Consider the following 22,850-nt stretch of genomic DNA (forward strand, 5'->3'; position numbering starts at 1 on the left):
TGCATTTAATTCCAGTTGCTCATTTCATTATATTTTAAGCTACCGTCAGTTCAACTTGGCACTTCTTGGAGGCGATTCACATTACAAGGGAGTCGAAGTGCATAATCCTTCCTTTTTCCAACTGGGACTTTTTGAGTAGTGCAGAACGCCATAGTAAAAGATGTAATACATAAGAGGAGACTTAGACAATAATATAAGGAACAAAATGTGCGGTTATTTAGACAAAGCACAGAAAACTGTTGATATTGACACAATATGGCTCATATATTTAAATAGGTACAGTTGAAGTTCATAAAGTGCAATGATAAGTTGTGGTGGTGTGTATGTACTGTAGGTGTCATTGTGTATGTATGTATGTGGAGGTACTGTATTTGTCACATGTTGGGGGAGGGGGTGTGTATGTTTAAATGTGAATATGTGAGCGGATGAAGGGAACACAACTTCCTGTTCTTCCTATTGTTCTCCTTTTTTATGTGTTTAATGATACAATAATACAAAATAAGCTTTGTTGTATTATATATTCTGCTGTGGCCACACACTAATGTGTGTCATGGAAATCAGGCTTCTTGAAATGGAGATCCAGGGAGGGAAAGGGAGCAAGAAGACAAACCATGTTTGTTCTTCCATCCAATTATACACCGGCGAGGTATTTTGAGTTAAATCTGTCACCATCTCAGTGCTGCTGAGCTCCATGTTTAACTATAACCCCCGGCTCTCTCTCTCTCTCTCTCACACACACACACACACAAAATCAATATTCCATCTACATCTCAGCCATACGCCTCTGAGCTCGACTCATCAGAATGCTCAATAGGTCAAAAATGACATTTAAAAAGCGGCAAACACACACACACACACACACACACACTTAACGATACGAACCAGCGACTTCTGACTGACAGGCCCAAATGACCAGGTTTGGAGCTGGAGCTGGAGATGACAGGTGTGTGTGTGTACAATCAAACAAATGCTTGCTACATGACCCTATTGCTATTACTTTACATTCAGTCAGGAAATCCATCTTAATTAGACCTGATGCAAATGTTTTCCAGCAGACAGATTCGTAAACAGTGACGTCAGCTCACCAACACACGACAGACTTCAACACCAGTGTGGTCCCTGTTGATGAGGTGGATAAAGGACGGATGGTTTTCCTGCACCCTGAGCTGTCTTCAATCAGATCAATTCTAGTTTATTGGTTCTTATGTTCGTAGTTTTGTCCATTGTTTCTATCAGTGATAATAATTTTGTACCATGTTAATTGTTGAGATCTTAAAACAGGACAATGTTGCTACAGAAAAGTCAGACAGGTCAAGAAACAAGTAGTCAGACGACCGGTCAGGTCTAAACCAGGAAGTGAGTCTGTAAATTGTGACGGATGTTAACAAGATTCAAGATTTAATAAAACCGAAAGTTTTTCTCATAATTGGACTATGACGATGTACAGTGGCCAAATCTTTTCTGGTTGATTACATCACACGTTATTAAAGTCAGAGCTCAAAGGGCAGGAAGCCACATTTGTCCTTGTTAGACCGCAGTGGCTGCGGAGACCCACCGAGCCCTGAGGATTTTCATACATTTCCCTTGCTGCATAGGTTTCCTCTCACCGACGCTTTGACTGGAGCTCTCTTGGGAAATCTGCAGGCAGCACAAGGCTGCACGCATACAAAAATCTGGGCTAACAACAATCGCTCCAAGTTTATTTCATGAAAAATATGCACTAATAATAAATCCTTCTGTATGAATTATTTCAATATACTGTAGGGTACGTCCTCAAAATGAAAAAAAGAAATTTAAAAAATAAATAAAAAGGAGCTCCACTATGATTTCTCAGTAAAAAACCCCATCTTTATTCATTTCCATGACAAAAGATAAAGGAACTCATACATGTCAAACTCTGTCAGAAACTTACAGTATGTCCACAGATCTTCATCACACATACAACGTACCTTCCAGTATTTTCCAAATTATCTCACAGCATTTAACAAAATCTGCTGTATCGTTGAGGAGACAATGATCTATTTACCCTCTGGATTCAACAGAGAGAAGCACACGTACAAAAACTAGAGTGAAATGAAAAAGTAGCTTAAACAGTGGTCAGATTCCAGGAAACAAATGGACATTAATTCAGTCACAACACGGGCTGTAATACTGCAGTGGTTCTGTCTGACAGGATTATCTGACTGCAGATAGTAAATAGCCTATGTAGTTTTCTGAACACACAGATACACACACATTAAAATCAAACCACTCTGCAAATACTGATCGAGCTGCATTGAAACGTGAGTCACACGCTCATTCATTTAGTCAGTACAGTGTTACGTCAGCTGGACATCACTTAAAAGCCAGGGGGAAGTAGGTGATGATGAGGAGTCTCCTCCTCACATAGAAACACTCTTCTTTTACTTGAAATGGTCAGAACACAGCTGAGCTGGTCATTGGATGGATAACAATGCATTTGTCAATAAATAACTTCTCAATGAACCATCTGTAACTGGTGTATAAACAGATATCGAATGTCAAACTGAAATTTTAATTCTCACTTTTCATGTAGAGAAAAATATTAAAATACAATGATACTGCAGCAAGTTGTCAACTTCGGCTGTGCGCTACAGGTGGAAACTCTCAGAGCCCACATGTACAGTTAGCGATTTAAGAGGTCTGTCCACTTTACAACATTTATCAGTCAGGAAGACCACCATGCTGTTAATTTTGTTTTCTACTAGTAAAGTGGAAGCTAGCAAGCTAGGCTAAGAGAAGGTGGAAGCTAGTTAGCCTAGCTTGCTAACGTTAGCACTGATCCCCACTACATGTTTCTTTTAGTTCTTTTTATTTCTAACACCTGAGTCATTGGCAGCTCCTGCACTAACATTTATAAACCTGCCATGATTTGTTCTTGTGTATAAACAGTTAATAAATGGTTTACAACACATAGTGTGAATCTGTTCATCTGTGGAATTATACATCCTTCTGGGATTGTAGTGAGTGCAATAAGATAACTTCTGTTATGAATTGGCGCTTACAGCTATGTTATAACTGTGTTCTCAAGCATTCATTATCTGTTTATACACCATTATAGATGCTTCATAAGAGGGATTATAATTGTTGACATACATTAATAAACACTTTAAAATGTCCTTAAGTTTGCTTATAGCTACATTACAGTGTTATAAACTGTTTATTAAGCATATATAAACTGCTTAGTGTTTTTATTACGGATTTTGGAGTATCGACTGTGTTGTTGACAACTGGCCAGTGATATTTCAGAACAACTGTCCCAACATTTCTGCCACAGATGAAGGACACAACTAAACAGTAAGGCAAAAGAACAAAACAAATACCTTCCTCACATCGTTAGCTGTAACAAAGACGAGTTAACGCTGCTGCTATTTTCTGGTCAATGACAGCAATTGTTTTAGGTCATAAAATGCATGAGGACCCTTTGAATATCTGTCTGTGACTTCTGCGACGCGGCTCCTTAAGATTTCAAGTAATCTGACAATTACCTGCAGCCTGGAAATACCCAGATGGGCTTTCTGTATTATGCCCATCTAACGAGTGTATAACCTGGCTAATGTCGCTACTTTCTGTTCTAATGTTGGAGCCTCCAGCTGCTATGGTGGTTGAGAGAAAAGCACATTTTTCACAGATTTAACACACACGCTACATTTAGGAACATGCAGCAAATACAACACTGCAGTGAGCACACGGCACAATGAAAGGAGCAGTGCCTTGCAAGACCGACAGGTATGTTTCTTCTTTTTCAAAGAATAAAAGCAGCATTTCTAAAACAAAAAGAAAATACTGAAGCAAGAAAATGCAACTAAAATTTAATCTGGGAACTAAAATTCTAAACTGATTTCTTATAATTTTCCACTTTTATTTTGTACTGTAAATGTTAGGGCTGGGCATTGTTTGAAATTTTTCAATGCTGGTGCTGATGACACACTTTCAATACCGACCCCTAAACAATACTTTTCCTTGTACCTAACTTTAGGAATTCAAACAACAAAACCCATTTTTTCTCATTTAACAAAAAGGAGCCAAATTTCTGTTTTGTGTATGCTGTCAAAAGTAGCTGTGCAAGGACTTTACCTATATCTAGCTAAAAACTGGATTTTTAAAATTTAAATCAGGAACTATCAGCAATATAATCAAAAAATAAAAAATAAACAGGAAGTCTTTTTTATGTTTGCACTCATCAGTGATCAGAGTACACAGTTGTACTGTTTCTAATTGGAGTGTATGTTGCTAAATCTGTGAATATTTTCTCATTGTGTCTCTTCCAGCCCCCATTCAGTTTTCCCTCATGAAACCCGATCTGAGGCAACTGACCCAAGCAGTCAATAGTAGTAAAAACCCACAGGGCTATTATCAACTCTTACTTAAACTCAATATCTGATGCTGAAAAATATGCTGACCCTTTAAACTTGTCATCAAAAAATATATATGCATGTATATACATTATTTCATTATCTGTAAACGTTAGGCTCTTAAAAAATGCATTTATCTTGATAAAAGTGAAAAATGCAAACAAACCATTAAACTCCTTTTTGATTGATAGATGTAAAATAAATAGAGATAAGTTAAAACGTATGTACAAAATGGTCAAAGCACTCAGTAGTTAAAAAACACAACAAACTAAGAGGAAAACTGGCAAAATTCCGGTGAGTGTGTGTTTGTGTCATTCGTACCGTTCCTGCTGAAGAGTCACAGCTTCAATTTAAACTGAACAGAAAACCCACAGTTGTCACGAAACAGATGAAAAAGACAACTGTTGACAGTCATATACCGTTTTGGTTGTACAATCTTGTTTTTTAGCATCACCGTTCCTCCTCAAGCTGTTGCAGGGATTTAGCAGTGCAGTTTGTAGTGTTAATCCCTCTTTCGTTAAAAAAATAAAAAATAAAAAAGCAAAAGTGAAAAAAAATTAGGACTCCATTTCCCAGGTATCCTCTCATAAACAAGTTCAACAGCTAGGAAAAGTCAGTTTTGTAGTTGCGGGTCCCAGGCTGGATTATTAGTGGTTGTTGGTGGGGAGAGGAGAAGAGGAGTTAAGGCCTGGGCTCGTTGAAGAGTGTGAGTGTGAGTGTGTGTGTGTGTGTGTGTGTGTGTGTGTGTGTGTGTGTGTGTGTGTGTGTGTGTGTGTGTAACATCAGGTCTACATCTGCTCCACCGGTGCTCCCTCTTCTTTGGGCGGAGGCTCTAAGTGAATGGGAGTGACACTGGCTGGTTTCTTCACACTGGTCGTGAGACAAAGAGATGGACAGACAGGAGGACAGAGACAGAGAGTGGACAGGCAGTGGTAAAAGATAAGAATGGGAAAGATAGTGACATATTTGTTGTGTTTGCTGCTGGGGATGAGGATTGTTTTCTATTCTCCTCAAAATTTTGGTGAATAAAAGATATTCTGAGACATTTTATTTTTTAACCTGTGGCAGAAATAAAAAATAAATACAAACAAATATCAAGACTTGTTGTTGCTGCTTTACTACAAATAAACTAAACTTAAATAAGACTACAGATGAGAAAAAGCCACTAGGAAGCTCAGGCAAACAATACAAAAACAAACAGTAAAAATACATATACACAACATACAGTCATTTAAGTAGACAAACAGAAGGACTAAAATGCATAACTTGGCAATAACTAAAATGAGTTAACATGGGGTCTGTCTTCCATGAGATGAGGATGTGCTATGCTTAAAAAGAGCAACATTACGACTCCGGGTGCTTTCCTGTTTTTGTATAGTAGCTTATACATTCATAACGGTCCTAAAATTATATAAGCCAAGCTGAAAATGGGAGATGGGAGGATTGCACGTTGGGTCACGTTTGATGTCGGGTCGTTGCTAACGTGTCTGTCGTCCTCCACATGTAATAAATTCATGTATGACTTTAAACGTGCAATCACTTGGTGTCATTCTTGAGACATTAACACCTGTGAGCTACACCCCCAGTCCCAGTTCCCACCATGGCGCGACCACGGTTTCCCTATTCCTTAAGCGGGGATGTGCTTTCGTGAAAACGCAGATCCATAAGAGTTACAGGATGTCTCCGTTTCACATGCGTTTTTCAGTCTTCCGTTTCACAAGTGTCTAAATGAACAGATACACTTCAAAAGGTTTCTTCTAGGCCCAGGTGTAGCTGACAGCTGTATTGATTACATTTGGAGTTTTTCTGGGCAAATTTAGCTTCAGGGCGAGATATAGCAACATCATTTTTAAAAATGTTACTTAATTAAACCAAACTTCATTTATAATTACCTGTTCATATAAAAAGGTTAACCAAAATGTCGACTGTGTAACAGTTTGTGCTTCACTCACACTGTACAGGTGTAGCTGCGATGTGTATTGTGTTCCACCTTTTGCACTTAACTACATGGATTGTGCATTGGGCTGTGAGCGTTGTTAAAACGCTTCTAGTGCACAGCAGAGCTGTAGCTAAACACATTCAGCGTAGATACTGACAGACGACTGCAGCTGCGACTGCTAACATGCTGCTTTCACTACACCGACGGTGTAGTCAAGGAGTTAACATGGGATCAAATTGCCGTGAGAGACCAGAAGCTGTACTGTCTGAAGCTACAAAACTCAATACTGCAGATCAATCTATAAAGCTAATGATAGCCACACTGCTACAGGCCGAGCCTGATCATGATATAGATTCAGTGCTGCACGGATAAATCGCTCCCAACAAGAAAGGTGGATCAATGCAGCACGACTTTACATGTTATTATGTTACTGAGCCCTTTATCCTTTTAAGATACACTTAGAAACATTGCTATTGCAACCTGTGTGTGTGTATAGAAGTGGAGGTGTTAAGGCCATGATATAACTCCAAGTGGACATTGGACACACACCTTTCTGTTTATACTATATTGGGTGGACATGTTTATAAAAGGTGCAGTCTGCGTGTCAGATTTTGTGCGTCACAGGAACATGGTCAGATGACGCAATTTACATCACTCGGACCCCCGCATCTATGCGAATGCACAAAGTACAATATATGAGCTTTACTTACGAGTATGGGGAGATTGGCACGGCCACCACCAGGACATGATTCCTCTTTCTGAAGAGCCGCCACAGGCCTCTGTGGTATCCCCGAACATCCAGGTCCCAAACATGGAGGCACTGAGCAGGAGACAGAGAGAGACAAGAATGCGTTTAATGACCCATTCCTTATGGCAGGCTAGGATTAATTTCATTAGCCAAAAATCTAAAACATTATTGTCAATTATTTTTTTTCCTGTGACAAAGACGAGACATTGACAAGACAATATCAATAACAAAAAAAAAAAAATGGAAGTGAAAACACTCCTTACTATTGACAATACAGCCATGATAAATATGTAATGTTGAATGGACCAACGGAGAGGAGTTTACAAAACATAAAACTGCAGTACCTCACAACCACAACGTAACAATAACAAAATATAAAGCCCTCAACATCAAGTTGATTTTTTATAGAAATGAACTGAATCCAGTGGCTGCCTGGAAGGTAGGACATCAATCTAAAAACTGATGGTATGATTTGGAAAACTGTCTGCAATCCTTTCCAAAAAACTTGGTTAGTAGTTAATGGGCTCATATATGCACAACCACTCACATGGACCTCTTAAAAGGCCACCAACCAGTGTTCCTGCTCTGACTGAGTACCTTGGCGAGCTCTGTCCAGGTGGTTGTGTCCATCTCTGTCTCCATCTTAATGAACATGACGTAGGTCTTCCCCTCAGAGTCAGGCAGGAACGAGTCCTCACACGGGTTCTTAGTGTGGTCCAGCACCTCTGCGTCCCTGGGATCACACACACATCCACACCATAAAATTGTGTAACATCTATCTTAAGCTTTTAATGTAATCTAAATCATCTACAGGCTCACTGTCTCTTCTGTATCGCACTCACTTCAGCAGGTTTTGGATCTCCACTTCATAAGCATCTTTCTTTAAGCTGTGAAGAACAAGCACAAGAACACCAAGACTGTCACTGTGTTGCCAAATTATTTTCCACATACAGTTCAGTCCTGCATCAGTGAACAGAAATCACGTAACCTGGTTGTACACACCTGTTGACGCTCTTCAGCTGCACATTGGGAACAGTGTTGAACTTGTGTTTCTTGAAATATACCTCCTGTGAGACAGAAAAGACAGGGGGAGAAAATATGATCAGAAATGACTACAAGGAAAGACTTCAATTAGACGTTATGTTAATGTCATTTCGATTCAAATCTATATATATCGTCAGTGTTTCACCTTTAATATTTGCAAAAATATTGCAAAACACAATGCAATATTTTGTCTGCTACAAGACTGATAAAGAGAATATCCTTTGTTACTTCAAACTAAATTATGGAAGTCAATGTAAGCGTAACATGATTGATGAAGATTTTGATGCTGAATTGTGTCGTCCTGGTAACGTTTTTTTGTATCATGGAGCCTTATTAGAACTAAAAATGTAAAAAATGTTTTTCTTTGAGAACTTACATGGAAATAGCCGTTCATGTTGAGGCCGATGATGCCAAAGTGGTAAGACCGGGACACGTCGGGGATGATGCACTCTCTGCCTTTCCTCTGCTCCGGCATTCGCATCCACATGTCCCAGTCCCACAGCTTCAAGACACAAAACATACACACACAGTTCATACACAGTTTATAAAATCTCACACACTTAAAGGACCATGCAGGTGGTTTTTCATGTTTTAACTCCGTAACTATGACTTGTGTATACTTTATGCGTACTTTACAAAACACATTGTTCACAATTTTCCAAATTATACCATAATTCTTTAGACTGATTTCATTCCTTTCAGGCAGCCGTGGGTTTCATTTCATTCTGTTTGATTCCATGCTTCCAACACCAAAATTCACAAAATATCTTTCACAACATCTGTGTTTGATTCCATTTCCACTTTAGCTAGTGTCTAACTAAAAAAAAAAAAAAAAATCAATACATGAATAAAACATAAAGACAAAGGTGACCAAACGACTGTGATGGACTACCTAGTCATTTTCAAAGAAATGAACTAAAACCAATGGCAGACTGGAAGACTGGAAATCAATCTAGTGTGATTTGGAAAAGTGTCAGCAGGGATGTAAAATATGCACAACTTGTAACCAGTGTAGGAAATGATCAAAAAGCACTGGTTAGGGTTATTTAAATACAGAAAAGATCGATCCTGCACCTTCTCAGGTGTCGGCCACTTTGGCTCCAGTTCGTCCTTGTAGAGGCTCTTCTTCAGCACCCAGCCCAGGCCTGGCATACTCTCCACTCTGTACAGCAGGGCTGGGTCCTCCGCTGTGTGCTCATAGCCCTGTACAACAAAAACAACAACAACAACAACAGCAGCAGTCAGTGACACATGCAACTTTTCGGTGGGCATCAAGTCTTTCTGCAGATCATTCAGTGAGTAGAAAGTGAATGAGGCCACATGGAGGACAATGAACCAAGGAGAGAAAACAGAGTGGGAGTCTTGTTGATATTCTATGTTTTAGAACAGATCCTGTCGTGTCCCCCGCTGTGACGGGTTAACGATGTTAGGTTACACCCTCAGGTTAGAAGAAAACTAACAGATCACCTCATTTTCTATTGTTGAGGTCACTCCAATCAATCCTAAAACCTCCAGAGATGCTCAGACATTCAGACATCAGACGCACACAACTGCATCTCAAGTGCAACAGTAAAAGTAATAACCATCACCAGAGCTTGTACGTTGTCATGCTTGTTGCTGTCTGAATTAGGCTACATGTGTAAAAGAGAAGGTGTGGGATGAAAAAAGGAGGAACACCATGTAAAACAGTGGACAGAAACAGATAAATGCTCATGCAAAATGAGCCATTACACACTTTTAAATAGACAAGACACAGAAAAGAGATGGATAAAGGGATGGACAGAAGGAGAGTCAAGGCGTTAGGATGAAGGGGAGGTACAGTTTGAGCAGGTGAAGCAGTCGGCACTCACCTGGTCGTTCCAGGCTGAGATACAGTACAGACTGTCATCCTCATCCAACAGGTGGATGGTCTGACTCAGAAAACTGCAAAAAACAGAAAGGCAACAGCAACATTAGTGCAGTCAAAAGCAGCTACATCAGTGTTAATAACGATATCATTATAAAAACTCTGAAGAAATCAAGGAGGGCTATTTAACACTTAAATATAAGTCAAGCAGGAAGGTTCCAGTCGACAGCTGGCAAAGTGACATTTTTTTAATGATGGTGATGGTTTAACATGTCATTCAAAAATCATGGGCATTAATGTGATGCTATAGCAGCACATTAATGCCTTTAACAACTGATGGAAAGATGGAAAGTCTGAAACCAGAAGAGTCCCCTCTTCACTTTCCATCAGTTGTTGAACCCGGCTGCAGTGATTTGCTCCCATTCAGACACAACAGCATTAGTGAAGTGTTGGATGGGGTTAAGGTCAAGCCTCTGTCCAGGCCAGTCAAGTTCTTCCACACCAAACTGGGAGAACCATTTCTTTATGGAGCTGCTTTGTGCACAGTGACATTGTCATATTGAAACAGGAAAGGGACAAACCCAAACTGTTGTCTAAAATAACATTGTATGGTGTAGCATTAAGATTTTCTTTCACTGGGAGTGGGACTCTGCAGGTTAATTAGTAGTCAGGTTTACCTGGACCCTGCAGGTACAGTAAGTGCAGCAGGTCAGTAACGCCAGTAAATAAGTTTTTGTAACAGAGGGAAGACTAGGTTGGCTGAAGAAATCTAATTCTGACAAAAGAAAACTGAACAAATCATAAATCAATGAATACATTAAAATGTAAAATAATTTCCTATTTCTATAGTCTGATATATAGTCTGTAAAATTTAATTCAGGGCTTTGTAAGGACTCCCAGACACCCTGGAAGAGCTGAGTTTATAGCAGTAAACAAAAAAACAACAGGCTTGTTTTTGTCAACAGGAGGCCACGATTTGGTTTTCAATGCTCTCTCTAACTGAGAGCTTGACGTTCGTTTCAGAGAGCAGACTGGCATTAAAGCTGGCCGAGATGACGTCTGTGAGTGCTTCTGAACTATTTGAACTATTTGAAGTTGGCGCTTCAAACAGGCCGGTCAGCCCAGGAGGGGAGCTGGAGCTTTTACAGCAGCAAACACACAGTTCAAAGCAGAGTCTGCCTAACAAAGGAAGGCTGGAGTTTCTCACAGGGCTGATAGCAGCTTTATCACTGTTGATCTACTGCCACCTAGTGGTGATTCTGGCAGCTGGGAGGGTTTATGGAACTACTCTTCTGATACTATAAAGTCCAGAACCGGTTCTGTAACACGGTAGCAATGGGCTCGATATAAAAACACAACACAAACTTCTCTTAAGATTCATGAAAAAATGTTTATTATAGCTAATGTCCATATAAATGATAATAAAAATGCCTCATCTAAGGTCTTTGATGAAATAATTTAAAATAGCTGCTTTATTCTGTACATCGAGTTAATTTTTGTTGTTGTCTTATACTGTGTACATAGTGCAGATCACATCTGTCAGCATCTATATGTACATACAGCCGTACACAGTATAGAGATATGCCCAATATCAATATGGATAATTTAGAATTTGAATGTAAGATTTTTTTGCAACCAACTTTTTTTATTTAATTTTCCCATTTAATTTGGTGAGGGTACAGGAATATAAACACCAATGAGCCTGAATGCCCTCATACAAATAATCCATAAATGAATATCTGCAAACGGTCTCATAAAAGAGGAAAAAAATCAAACACAGATGAGATGCATCAACATCTCCGTCTTAGGTCCTTACAATATTGAAGAAAGGCCTCTACCCACTGATCCCTTATGACAAGACAAAAACTATTTTCCAAGCCAAACTTATGAGAGAATTTAAGATTAACTAAAAATTAAACTACACACCTGCTGATATATATTAGTATATCTTAGTCATTTATTTTAGATTTTATTCTTGTCAATCATCAAAAGAACATATGACATAAAGACAGTAATGTTAAATAAAGAAAAAAAGTGAAACCCTTGAGCTGTAATATGAAGAGAACTCTTACATATGGGGCTGCAACTAACATTTGTTTTTATTATCAATTAATCTGCAGATTTTTTTTCCTCAATGTGCGCACAGGTTTTTTTCTATAAAATGTCAGGAAATATAAAAAGAAAAGTCCATTATAATTTCCCAGAGCCCAAGGTTACATATTTAAATAGCTCTTTGTGTCCAACCAACAGTCCAAACCCTAAAAATATTCAATTTTCTATCATGTATGACAAAGAAAAGCAGTAAATTGCACATTTGAGGCACTGAAACCCACAAATGTTTGGCATTGTTGCTTCATAAATGACTGAAACAATTAACAGATCATTAAAATACTTGTTTATTACTGTTTTGTGCATCACCTCATTGATACGTTGACTTATTATTTCCGCTCTACTCACTTATATAATAATAATAATACTCAGTTATCAGCATCTTTAGTTGTGGTTATGCATTCTGGAAGACGTACCTGAAGAAGTCGATGGAGATATCCAGGTCTTCTTCTAGGACGATGGCAAAGTTGGCATCCTGATGAAAACAAACACACACACGCTGGGTCAGTGCTTTAGTGAGATCTACTGTATTCAGTGCAACCCACAAGCCAAGTGATAACTGACAGTTAGAATCAATTAATAAACTGACCATTAATACAATAAAAGAATTAAGAGGCAAACTAAAAAAAACAAAAAAAGAGCCTCCTTTAAAGTCTGAGTGTTTGACACTGAAACGATTTTGGGTGGAGCGTCACTTAAACCACACACATCTCACTGCTCTCATTCATCAACTACATGAAAGAGTAACTTTTTGTTGTTTGTCTTGACAAAAGGAAACCAGAGTACTCACTGGGTGAAGGTTGAAGGTTGCAGTCAGACTCGCTTTGTAGTGCTGCGACAGAGAGCAGACACAGACTGTTGATTTTCACAACAGAAACAAAAAAGTATAAAAGCAAAACTGATATTAGGGTTGAACCGTTCAGTTCAGAATGATACACACAGTGGAAACAAAATCTGGGTGAAAATAGCTTGTAATTTGTTAACTGATCTCATTGATATGGATTATTCTGTGTTAACCCTTAAATAAGGAGCCAAATGTACATATCCATCAGTATACTTCTGTTCATAGTAATGCCATCTGTATATAATGTCCATAGTACCACTTGTAAAACATTTTCATAATACTGTTCTATCCTGCATTTATACACACACATACATATCCTGCACTTGCTTATTGCACTTCTGGTTAGACCTACACTGCATTTCGTTGCCTTACTTGTACATGTGTAATGACAATAAAGTTTAATCTAATCTAAAATAAATAAATAAATAAAAATGTTGTATACCTGGGACACTCTGGCATTCTTGATGCTGATGGGTGTGTGCTGGACTCCCTTCAGTCCAAACAGCTCTACGACATCCATAGGCTCCTGGGTTGAAAACACACAATAATGTATGAATGGTTATACGAGCTACCAGGGCAATATGATTCAACAGTAACGCAAACACCAAATTAATACTTTTTATTTAAAAATAGTTATATTTATAAAAGTAAGGTATAATTCTGGAATCAGTACTAAAACACAGGGATTGTATCACACTATTATTGATAATGTTCAAACAATACCCTAAACATGACCTTTGAAATAACACCTCCCGCCTTTATTCCCTAAAGGTGTACTGAATTCATACAGGTGAACTAATTAATTCTGAAGTCCGCTGGTGCAGTCATCAATTTAGTGGAGAAGGCCTGCCAGTGTCACAAACAGCTGCGAGAAACCTTTATCATCCCATTTTTGAAAATAGCCCCAGACCAAAAAAACAAAACAAAAAATAGTATATGGACATATACTTTTGGCTGTATAGATTAAATAAATTATTTCAAAAGTATGGATGTTTAATATTGTCTACAGTATAAACCCAGAAGTGGGTAACAAAGTTATAATTATTCTAACATCCATAAGTCACAATATTTAATGAAGTATTCAAAATAATGAAAAGTTGAGACTAATCGCGTTTTAGTGTTTAACTGGAAGCGAATCTTACCTGACAAAGCATTCAGTGTGCTTCTGACCATCTTTTATAAAGTACTGAGGATTTAGACCCATAGTGCCATAATGTTAGTATAAGTGGAGTACTGACCGGATGGATATGATGTAAGAAAAAAGAAAGAGGAAACAAAACCCTAGTACCTCATAATATCCATCGATGAAGACTGTGATCATCTGCGGGCTGACGCCGTGAGCTGAAAGGAGTGACCTCAGCATCCTGAAATCAGACGACAAATGGTCGTAATTTTAATTTAGGCACAAAAGACAAATGAGGGCTATTTACTTTTTGCTTCTGTATTGCTGTATGAATGTGATTTGTTCTAATTTCACAAAAGGTGGACAGCTAGATTGTAATTTCCCTTCATACTAATACCAAAAATACCAATACCAAAAAAGGGAGGTTTAAAGTGTCAAGTAGAGCAAGTAAATTACTTCTAGGAATATTTACTGTCTGTAAATGCAAAGATAAATGAGGCGCATTTATCTTCATTTGTTTAAGGGTAAAACTCTGGGATGCTGAAATGCAGTTTATCTATGAAATACCAACAAATATTTTTTTATAGATGAACAACCTCCAATTTTACTGTGTGTGATAGGAAATAAGAGTGCCGAGTAACTGAAACAAATACAAATCTGACTTTTGGGGGAAATTTCTAGATTGTGCTGTTTCTGATTCATTTCATAGAAAAAGAACAAAAAAGCTTTACAGTCCTTTTGATCAGTCATATCATTAGCTTTCAGATCTTACCTGTAGAGATAGTTGGGTCTGTTCCCTGCTATGACGGCCACTGGGACATTGAAGACGTTACTGTTGGGCAGCTGGAGGAAGAAAATATAGTGAGTAAAACAAACTCACTGTCAGTTTGACACTGTGACGTAAAGCAGAGTTTTATTTGGACGATAAAGTGCAGTGTCGAGTTTATTGTGAAGCTAGATTGGAAACTTTGAACATATGGCCTAGCTGTTTTCAAAACTATGACCTTTGTGGGAAGAGTTAAAAATACACATAAGGAAGTGTTGAATATGGAACTTCATTTTTCAACATCTGCAGTACTCCTCAGAGACTATTCTAACCTTCAACTGCAAAAAGCTATATATAGTCTCCATTCAACTCCAGAGTCATTCACAGTGAACACATGAACCCCTTCATGTATGCCTTTATAAAAAAGGTATCACTCCTCAGATATTTCTACAGACATTTCTACGGACTTTTTAGAATAGTAGATAGGTAGACCATACCAATTTTCTACATATAATTGTGTTAATCTTTTTTAAAACTGTATTTATATCATTTTATAAGCTGTAACTGGAGGAATAGTTCGACATTTTGGAAAATAGGCTTCTTTGCTTTCTGGCAGGAAGTTAGATGAGAAGATCGATACGACTTATGTTTGTACAATAAATATGAAGCTACTGCCAGCAGCCGGTTAGCTTAGCTTAGCACAAAGACCGGAAAAAGGGAGCCTGGCTCTGTCAAACAGTAACAAAATCCACCTACGAGCAGCTCTAAAACGCACTAATTTGCATGTTATATCTGGTTTGTTTAAAGGATAGGTTCACAGTTTTCCAAGTCTGTCTTAAAACAATACTCAGGTGCAAATATGAACACTGGAACAGGTTTTGCTTGCTGTAATCATTCCTCGTGTTCATACTGGCTATTAGGAGATCCCTTCATAATGCGCTTCCAATGCAAGTGATGGGGGATAAAATCCACAATCCTTGTTCTGTGCAAAAATACCGTCCGCCAACTCTCCGCCAGAAAGCAAATAGGTGTATTTCCCAAAATGTCAAACTATTTCTTTAAAATTTTCAACTAAGTTTATTGTGCAGCTGTAAAATATCATGCCAAAAAGTAACTAAGTTTGAGAGGTCGTTACCAAAAATGCCTTTAATGTCATGTTAAACAATTATATTAGACTCAAAAATCCTAAATGAGTCAGCCTTAGCTCCCATTTACTTTTTAGGCTCTTCTGTCCTTCTCTGTTATGTGCAGCTCAATAAAGCAAACAGTGTGAAAAACAATCTAACAGTGAAGTAAAGAGTCCTGCTGCGTGTCTTACAGGGTCAGGGCTGAACTCGATGGGCGCCGGGTCTTTGCAGCTACAGATGCTGCCGTATCCTTCTACTTTGCTGCAGAAGATCTTCCTCCTCCGGTTCAGCTCGGTGTCTGCCCAGTGGCACTCTGCCTCTGCAGGACGGGGGATCACATTCAGTTTGCTAGACATTAATAAGAAATCTTCACCAAGCGCTTTAAAACCTGATGCCAAAAATGGCCGGCAGGTGTAGCTCTGATTTAAGACATAAAGAGAATATTCCATCTTTTTGGCATGTTTAGGTTTTGGCCATCGCAACACGATCAGTTAGACATATTTTACACTTTTCCAAACATACTAGAACTGTATCTTACCTTCAGAGGCGGTGAGCTGCACCTCAGTCTTGAGCAGCACCGGGTCTCCCCAGGTGGACAGAGCTGGAGACTTTGAGTGCTTCTCTCCATACACCTGACCTGGGACCCCAAACACACACACAAACACACATCCAGCAGGTCAAAACAGGTAATCGCATAAAGCAAGCCTGATGAGTTGATTAAACTTGTTATAAACTTATTCCTAGCCTGTCCTCCTTCACTGAGCTCGTATACCCTTTTTTTCCTCTAGTTAACTACATGTGAAAAATGTAAACAGACACCATTGTAAAGTGTTGTGGTAAACTAGAGGTGAAAGTGCATCTTGTCCATTCTTTCCTAGAGTTTTCTGCCATGTCCATTTTCTGCAATGTCCTTAATCTGGCCAATAACTGATTAATTATTGTATGTAATAAGCAATTATGTACTAAAATGCAATATGAAAGCTGCAGTTAAACAGATATCTGAACTATAAATAAAATTATGAAAAAAATGCTACCACTCAAAATTCCTCCTCTTGCTCCACTATGTTTTTGGAAACATACTTAAAATAATTAATCATAATAACTGCCCACAGTTTATAGGCGTTTCTGGAAGAAATTAATTTAGATACAAATGAACACGCAGGCCACTTAAAACAAACCCTGATTTACTCAACAAAAAAAATCAGCTGCGGATTAAGAAAGCTGTTCAGTGACATCTGTGGAGTTTCTGCATCTCAAACGCATTGGGGACCACAACAAACTTCTGTTCACCTCCATTGTATTGAGGTGGAGTTGGAGATCTCAAAACATCATGAAATAAAATGACAAGACACCACTGGGATGAGTGACTGTGTAAAGCCATTCGTCACAACAGAGTTACGTCGCCTTGAAAGTGAGCTCCTCTACCTCCTTTCTTCACCACCAGAGTCCACATGTCCCTCCAGCTGAGGTTGAGGGACACCTGGCTGCCCAGACTCTTCAGCAGGTTCTTAGCAGCATCCTTCAGGTGGAACGTGCCCTCATCCTGCAGGACAAAAACATGTTTCTCCACTAATTCATTCAGATTTTTCTTGTAATTTGTCACCGTTCTGTATGACACATGAATATAACATGAATAACTGATATCTGATTCATCATTGAGACAGTGGCAGTCACTGACCTTTATGGTGAAGATGAGGACTCGACCCCGGGTCACCATGTTGAGGAAGAGGATCATGGCTTCATCCTCATGGGGCGAGTAGGTGTCAAATATCCTCTTGGCCATCACATGACCCTGAGACACACAACAGACAGTGACTGATTTATCTGAACTTTCTGATTTGACCCCATTTAATTAAAACTTGTATATTATTTCTGGCGCCGTGTTTTTAATTTAAGGAACAAAATTCTCTTTATTTGCATAAGACTCAAAGACACTGGTATCAATTCAGTGCCTGCAGTTTGTTGGCTATCACACCACTATCAGAAATATTGTCAGCAAAACAATGGATGAAAGCGGTAAATAAGTATTAACTACAATTACAAACAAATAAAAGCTTTAAAACTGAAATGAAAGAAAAGTCATTTGTTACCATTAAACATAAGGAATATACAGTAAATGCTTACAGTTGCCTGGTTGAGAACTATCACATGGATGCCTCTGCCCTGCTCCCGCATATCATCCTCCAACACCTGCAGGAGATGAGCAAAATAAAGATTTTTTCCCCCCCGTCTGCTGGACTATACAGTACAGTTACACATTTAAATGGGTAAGTCCTCTTATTTACCATCACACCCAAACCAGAAGACGCATCATCTCTGGTACAAAGACAGTTCTAGTAAGTGTTTAGCCTAGCTTAGTTCAAACTTGGGGGTGGTTACATAAATGTATCCAATATAATGTGACGGCATGACTAGCAAACCCCGTCCAATATATAAAACCGCACTTGACCATTAGCTAGTAGAGCAATATCGTAGTGAGATGTGTGTGTTTGGATTTCAGGTAAACCTGTGAAAACAAATATCTGACCCCCTCCCTTCAGGCCTCCCTCCAAAGCCACTCCCCCAAAACACATGTTCATGCGCAATGAGTGCTCGGGCAGAGTGCGTGCAGGTAGGTAGGCCAGCCAATCGTTTCATTTGGGCCGAATGAAATGACTGGATGGGCTTATTACAGGCCTGCGACAGCCACAGATACCAGATTTTATTTGTCTTTTTTTTTCCCAGAGCATTTGATTTACAGTAAAGAGAATTTCAACAAATATAACAAAAGATTCTTCTGAAATGCATTACCTACCCTAGCTTTAAGGATTTGAAAATCCCTCTAGTCCTATCCTAAATCCCTCTGGTAACTAAACCACATATTCTGTTTCACATGGAAATACGTCTCATTGAATACTGAAGAAAAAGACTCTAACTTCTGTTTCACTGTCACTTTAAAGGATAATTCTAGGTTTAGGTTTATTAAACGCGTGTCTTATTTTCATAGTTTTGTCCATCATTTCGATCAGTAATAATAACACTGTGCTCACCAAGCTAACTGCGGAGACCTGGGAACACAGTGACATCACTAAAAAGACGTCAGTGCAAAAAACACAAGCAGTAAACCACCATTTTGTCTATACGTCTTTGTGTATCTTGTTTTGTCGTTTTACTTGCACTTAATATGAACTAACTCAGATCTTGTACTACACGCAGGTTCTGATGTACACTCACACTGTATATTTATAACTGTATATTTTACAGTTGAAATGACAAAGAACTTGAAACCGCATGTACACGTGCAGACTGTGGGCCATCGAAGACTATCTATCTATCTATCCATCGAGGTCAAAGTTGAAGCAGGAGGTCGGTGGGTAATACATTTACTGTTTTCCTTCATTTTCTCTTCCAAGTAAGTCTGGCTAACCTGGAGCTTCCAACCTGACTGATCGTGCTTTTTGCCTCATCAGAGATCTGATGTTGCAGCATTACTAGATCTCAGAAATTAACTTGGTGAGTAAAACTTTGTTATTACTGATTGAAATGATGGCCAAAGATACGAAAATAAGACCCAACGTGTATTAAACCAGAATTATTCATTTGGATTTGGTATTATTGACTGTGCACCAATCAATCAGTTGAACTCACAGTAGTGCCGTCCACTGCCACGTAGACCTTAGAGCGGCTGGAGTACACCTCAATGTCCAGGACCTTGCGTCCATTAGCCGGCCTGCGCGGTGTCTCCATGTTGGGTATTGCGTCATCTAAAAAGGAGCGTAAGACCAAGATTAGGTACTCCACAGTAAATCCATGGTGAGATGCATGTTAATGACCAATTCACAAAACAAGGCACTTAAGGCTATAAGTTTTGCCTTCAATAACAGACTTGGACTAGCCAGAAAAAGGTGAGATTAATGGTTAAAACTTTTTTTTAGCTGCCAGATCCACCCATAGGTCCACCTTTACATTCTCATATGGAGACCAGTCATTGTACCAACTCACTGAACTTCTAGAAAACACATTCCAGTGGACATCCTGAAGTTTTCAAAGATACCAAATATGTCAGTTTTGGGGAAATTATGCACAAGACATCTAGTCGTGGTTTTAACTATTTCACTCTGTGTAAACATCATAAAGCTTCAATAAGGAGTTAGACACAGCTGATACAAATAGATCGGTTACATTGAGCACGACCCTAAGCCCGATCCTTTGTTTTACGTCAGCTGTCACACAGGTGTTGTAAACAGAGAGCACAATTTGTGGCAGGACACAGAAGCACAATTAAAATCTGTTAAAATGTTTGCAGTGTAGAAATATTTAAAATTATTTAAAACAGTCCAACAGCCACTTGTAATGTCTGCAATGTGAGCATTTTGTGAGGCGGTAGTAACAGAGCTGCGTTCAATGCTACCAATTTGATACGGCACCTAAAAAGTAAACACTCAACAGAATACAGTGAGTTCACTCAGGTAACTAAGGCAAAGGCTGCACCGAAGCAACAAACATTGGAGGATACTTTTAACAGGACAGAGTAATTATCTCGAGACAGCGACAAGGCCAAAAAGATGACAGAGAGGGTAACTGACAGCCCATCGCTGTGGTAGAGAATACAGGTTTTCGCCGTCTTTTGCAGCTTTTGAAAACCAATGCTGCACTAAGTGGAGTGGTGGTATAAGCCATTTAATACATTTAGTTTGTTTACTTTGCCTCCTCCCACAGCAGTGCATTGCTGAGCTTCCCTGCCGGTACTCCTGTCTGCTTCTCCAAACTGGGGACGAGCTGACTGCCGTGTACTGTAGGTAATACACTGACTATGGTTAAGTACCTCCTACAACCTCACTTCAAAATACCCGAACTATCCCTTTAAGTAACAGCTTGGATGCAGGCAATTTTTTTTCTTAATGCATTGCAGAGCTATTCAGTTGTCAAGCATATACATTGGATTGATTTAAATAACTTTAATGTACATGAAGTGTGCACTGTGCAACTGTATTATCTAGGAAAATACAAGTATCGGGACTCGGCATCGGCAGATACTCAATATTAAATTACTCCGATTGATCGGGGCATCCCTAATCAAGAGTTTAAGAGGTTTACAGGTTTAGGAAGGCTGATTTGATTGTCAAATTTTGCTCTGGATACCTTGCCCACCTAAAGTAATACTACAGTATTTTCCCTACTTACTGTAATGCCAATTGCTAAAAGCCTTATAGACAGACCAAATATTGAGGGTTGAGATGTCATATTTCTAGGGACAGGCCTATACACTACTGGCCACCAATGTATGCTATCAAAGCACCATGTGACCCTCTTTAAAAAAACTTAAAGTTTAAAAAACGTTTGGGGAGGGGAGGCTGATGGACTGACCAAACAACGATTCAGTATACACTTATCAAAATATGTGACCATAATACATATCAGAGTCACATTCTAGCCTAATGCTGAAACTAGAGCATACAGTGACATAAAGTGAAAGTGACATAAATGTAAACAGAGCACTGGGCATGTTTCTCACCATATTCTTGAGCTGCTGCATCTTCATTAGCTACTCTTCTAGTGTCCAAGATGAGTTTAATATTGACTATGACAGTTATCAGCAGAAACAGCACAGCACCAGCCTGTGAAAGGAAAAAAAAAATGTAGTGAAATCTGTAGTTACTTAATTTCTAGTCAGGGCTTTCGTAGTTCTGTTACACATGGGTTAATGTTACACACTGTGGTAGAGTCAACCAGCAGTGTCCAATGAAATACTCTTTAGAAACTGCACACACATCGCTGTGACTAAAATGTTCAACTCTACTAACTGTACACTCCCATCACAGAATGAAAAAACATTCATCTCTTTTCCATGTCTTGCTCATCTATTTGTAAAATTACCATAAATGACCAAATACAACCAGAGATGTTAAAAGGAAAAGCTACCATGGTATAAATGGTATGGCAAAAGATCAGATTTCTTATGTGTAGTTATTTAGGAAACAGGATTAAAATAATTAAACCGTCCCCCAAAAAACATGATGACTGAAAGTAGCGATGTTTCTTCTAACTTTAACTTGAAAAGACAAAGCAACATTTCCTAAGGGGAGTTTCCATTTTGGGCAATCGAAACAGAAAAAATGTGAGCTTAAATGGTTTGGTTAATCCAAAACTACGTGAAAAGTAAGAATAACTACCCTAGTGCAGTTTTGTAAACTTAATGAGTACTAAAGTATCCGTTTTTGTAATATTTAGATCAAAGTGCAAGATATGCAGTGTTGCAGACAGCAAGTCTGTGCTTCTGCAGCAACACAAAACACCACCAGATTTTAGCTCCATCTTCAGAGACAGTGTTTTACTTACCTGACAGAACCGACGAATCGTCCTCTTGTTGGTTAGTTTGTATTTCCAGGTGAGGTACAAGCTTCTTTGTTGGCGGGGGATGAAAGGCTTGGCTCGGGGATTAGGGGTCCAGGTCTCCATCCCGGACACCGACGGCCGCCGACACAGAGCTCAGACCCTCCGCCTGCCCTCCTTCACCTCCTGCGGCCGGGACATGCACTGCTCCACAATACCACCGAAACACGGCTGGCTGTCACATCGTCATCTGAAAAACACAAATAAAGCACGACAAGGGTCAGAAATAAAGCTACCTAGTCACCAAGTTCAGCTAATGATAGCTAGCTAAAAACACCAGCGAAGTACGTTAACTAGGTAACTTTACTTCTAGCGCACTGTGCCAACGTTTAACACACTCCAGCCGTCTCTTTTCTGTGGAGATAATAACGTTACTACTCACGGGGTCGTCAGTAAACTTCACATTATCGTTTTAATCTCGTAACCAGCAGCAAGCTCCAGCAAAGTCGCTTGAAACTGCTGCTACATGCTACATGCACGGTGTTTCTGTCGCAGAGCAATCGACGTCACCAAGCTGCTGCTGCTGCTGCTGCTGCTTCTTCTTCTTCTTCTTCTTCTT

General features: G+C 39.1%; 1 protein-coding gene across 2 annotated transcripts; it reads right to left on the bottom strand.

Moving 5' to 3' along the window:
* Positions 1-1,826: 1,826 nt before the first annotated feature.
* Positions 1,827-22,850, bottom strand: pomgnt1 (protein O-linked mannose N-acetylglucosaminyltransferase 1 (beta 1,2-)). Of its 2 annotated transcripts, none has more exons than XM_044199327.1 (22): positions 22,674-22,850; positions 22,238-22,481; positions 21,414-21,516; positions 19,547-19,662; positions 18,044-18,109; positions 17,598-17,711; positions 17,345-17,462; positions 16,458-16,556; positions 16,111-16,238; positions 14,799-14,869; positions 14,192-14,267; positions 13,346-13,429; positions 12,850-12,891; positions 12,476-12,534; positions 9,955-10,027; positions 9,179-9,307; positions 8,481-8,606; positions 8,063-8,127; positions 7,903-7,947; positions 7,658-7,793; positions 7,023-7,132; positions 1,827-5,243 (listed from the first exon to the last, which is right to left on the bottom strand). In XM_044199327.1, exons 2-22 carry the CDS (start codon positions 22,355-22,357, stop codon positions 5,162-5,164), a joined length of 1,962 nt encoding a protein of 653 aa, XP_044055262.1. In that variant the 5' UTR covers positions 22,358-22,481; positions 22,674-22,850; the 3' UTR covers positions 1,827-5,161. The 2 variants fall into 2 exon arrangements, with proteins under 2 accessions (XP_044055262.1, XP_044055263.1); XM_044199328.1 differs by having other exon boundaries at positions 22,599-22,850.

Source organism: Siniperca chuatsi, linkage group LG6 (assembly GCF_020085105.1).
Source record: "Siniperca chuatsi isolate FFG_IHB_CAS linkage group LG6, ASM2008510v1, whole genome shotgun sequence".
Classification (NCBI taxonomy): Eukaryota; Metazoa; Chordata; class Actinopteri; order Centrarchiformes; family Sinipercidae; genus Siniperca; species Siniperca chuatsi.

What these genes read in the sequence shown, in the direction of transcription:
- pomgnt1 (XM_044199327.1), bottom strand. Translation starts at nt 22,357, where the DNA reads ATGGAGACCTGGACCCCTAATCCCCGAGCCAAGCCTTTCATCCCCCGC. An exon ending in ATCTCCATCGACTTCTTCAG is followed by an intron (nt 10,028 to 12,475) that starts GTACGTCTTCCA and finishes TGTTTTTTGCAG; the next exon opens with TTTTCTGAGTCAGACCATCC. An exon ending in TCTCAGCCTGGAACGACCAG is followed by an intron (nt 9,308 to 9,954) that starts GTGAGTGCCGAC and finishes TTTGTTGTACAG; the next exon opens with GGCTATGAGCACACAGCGGA.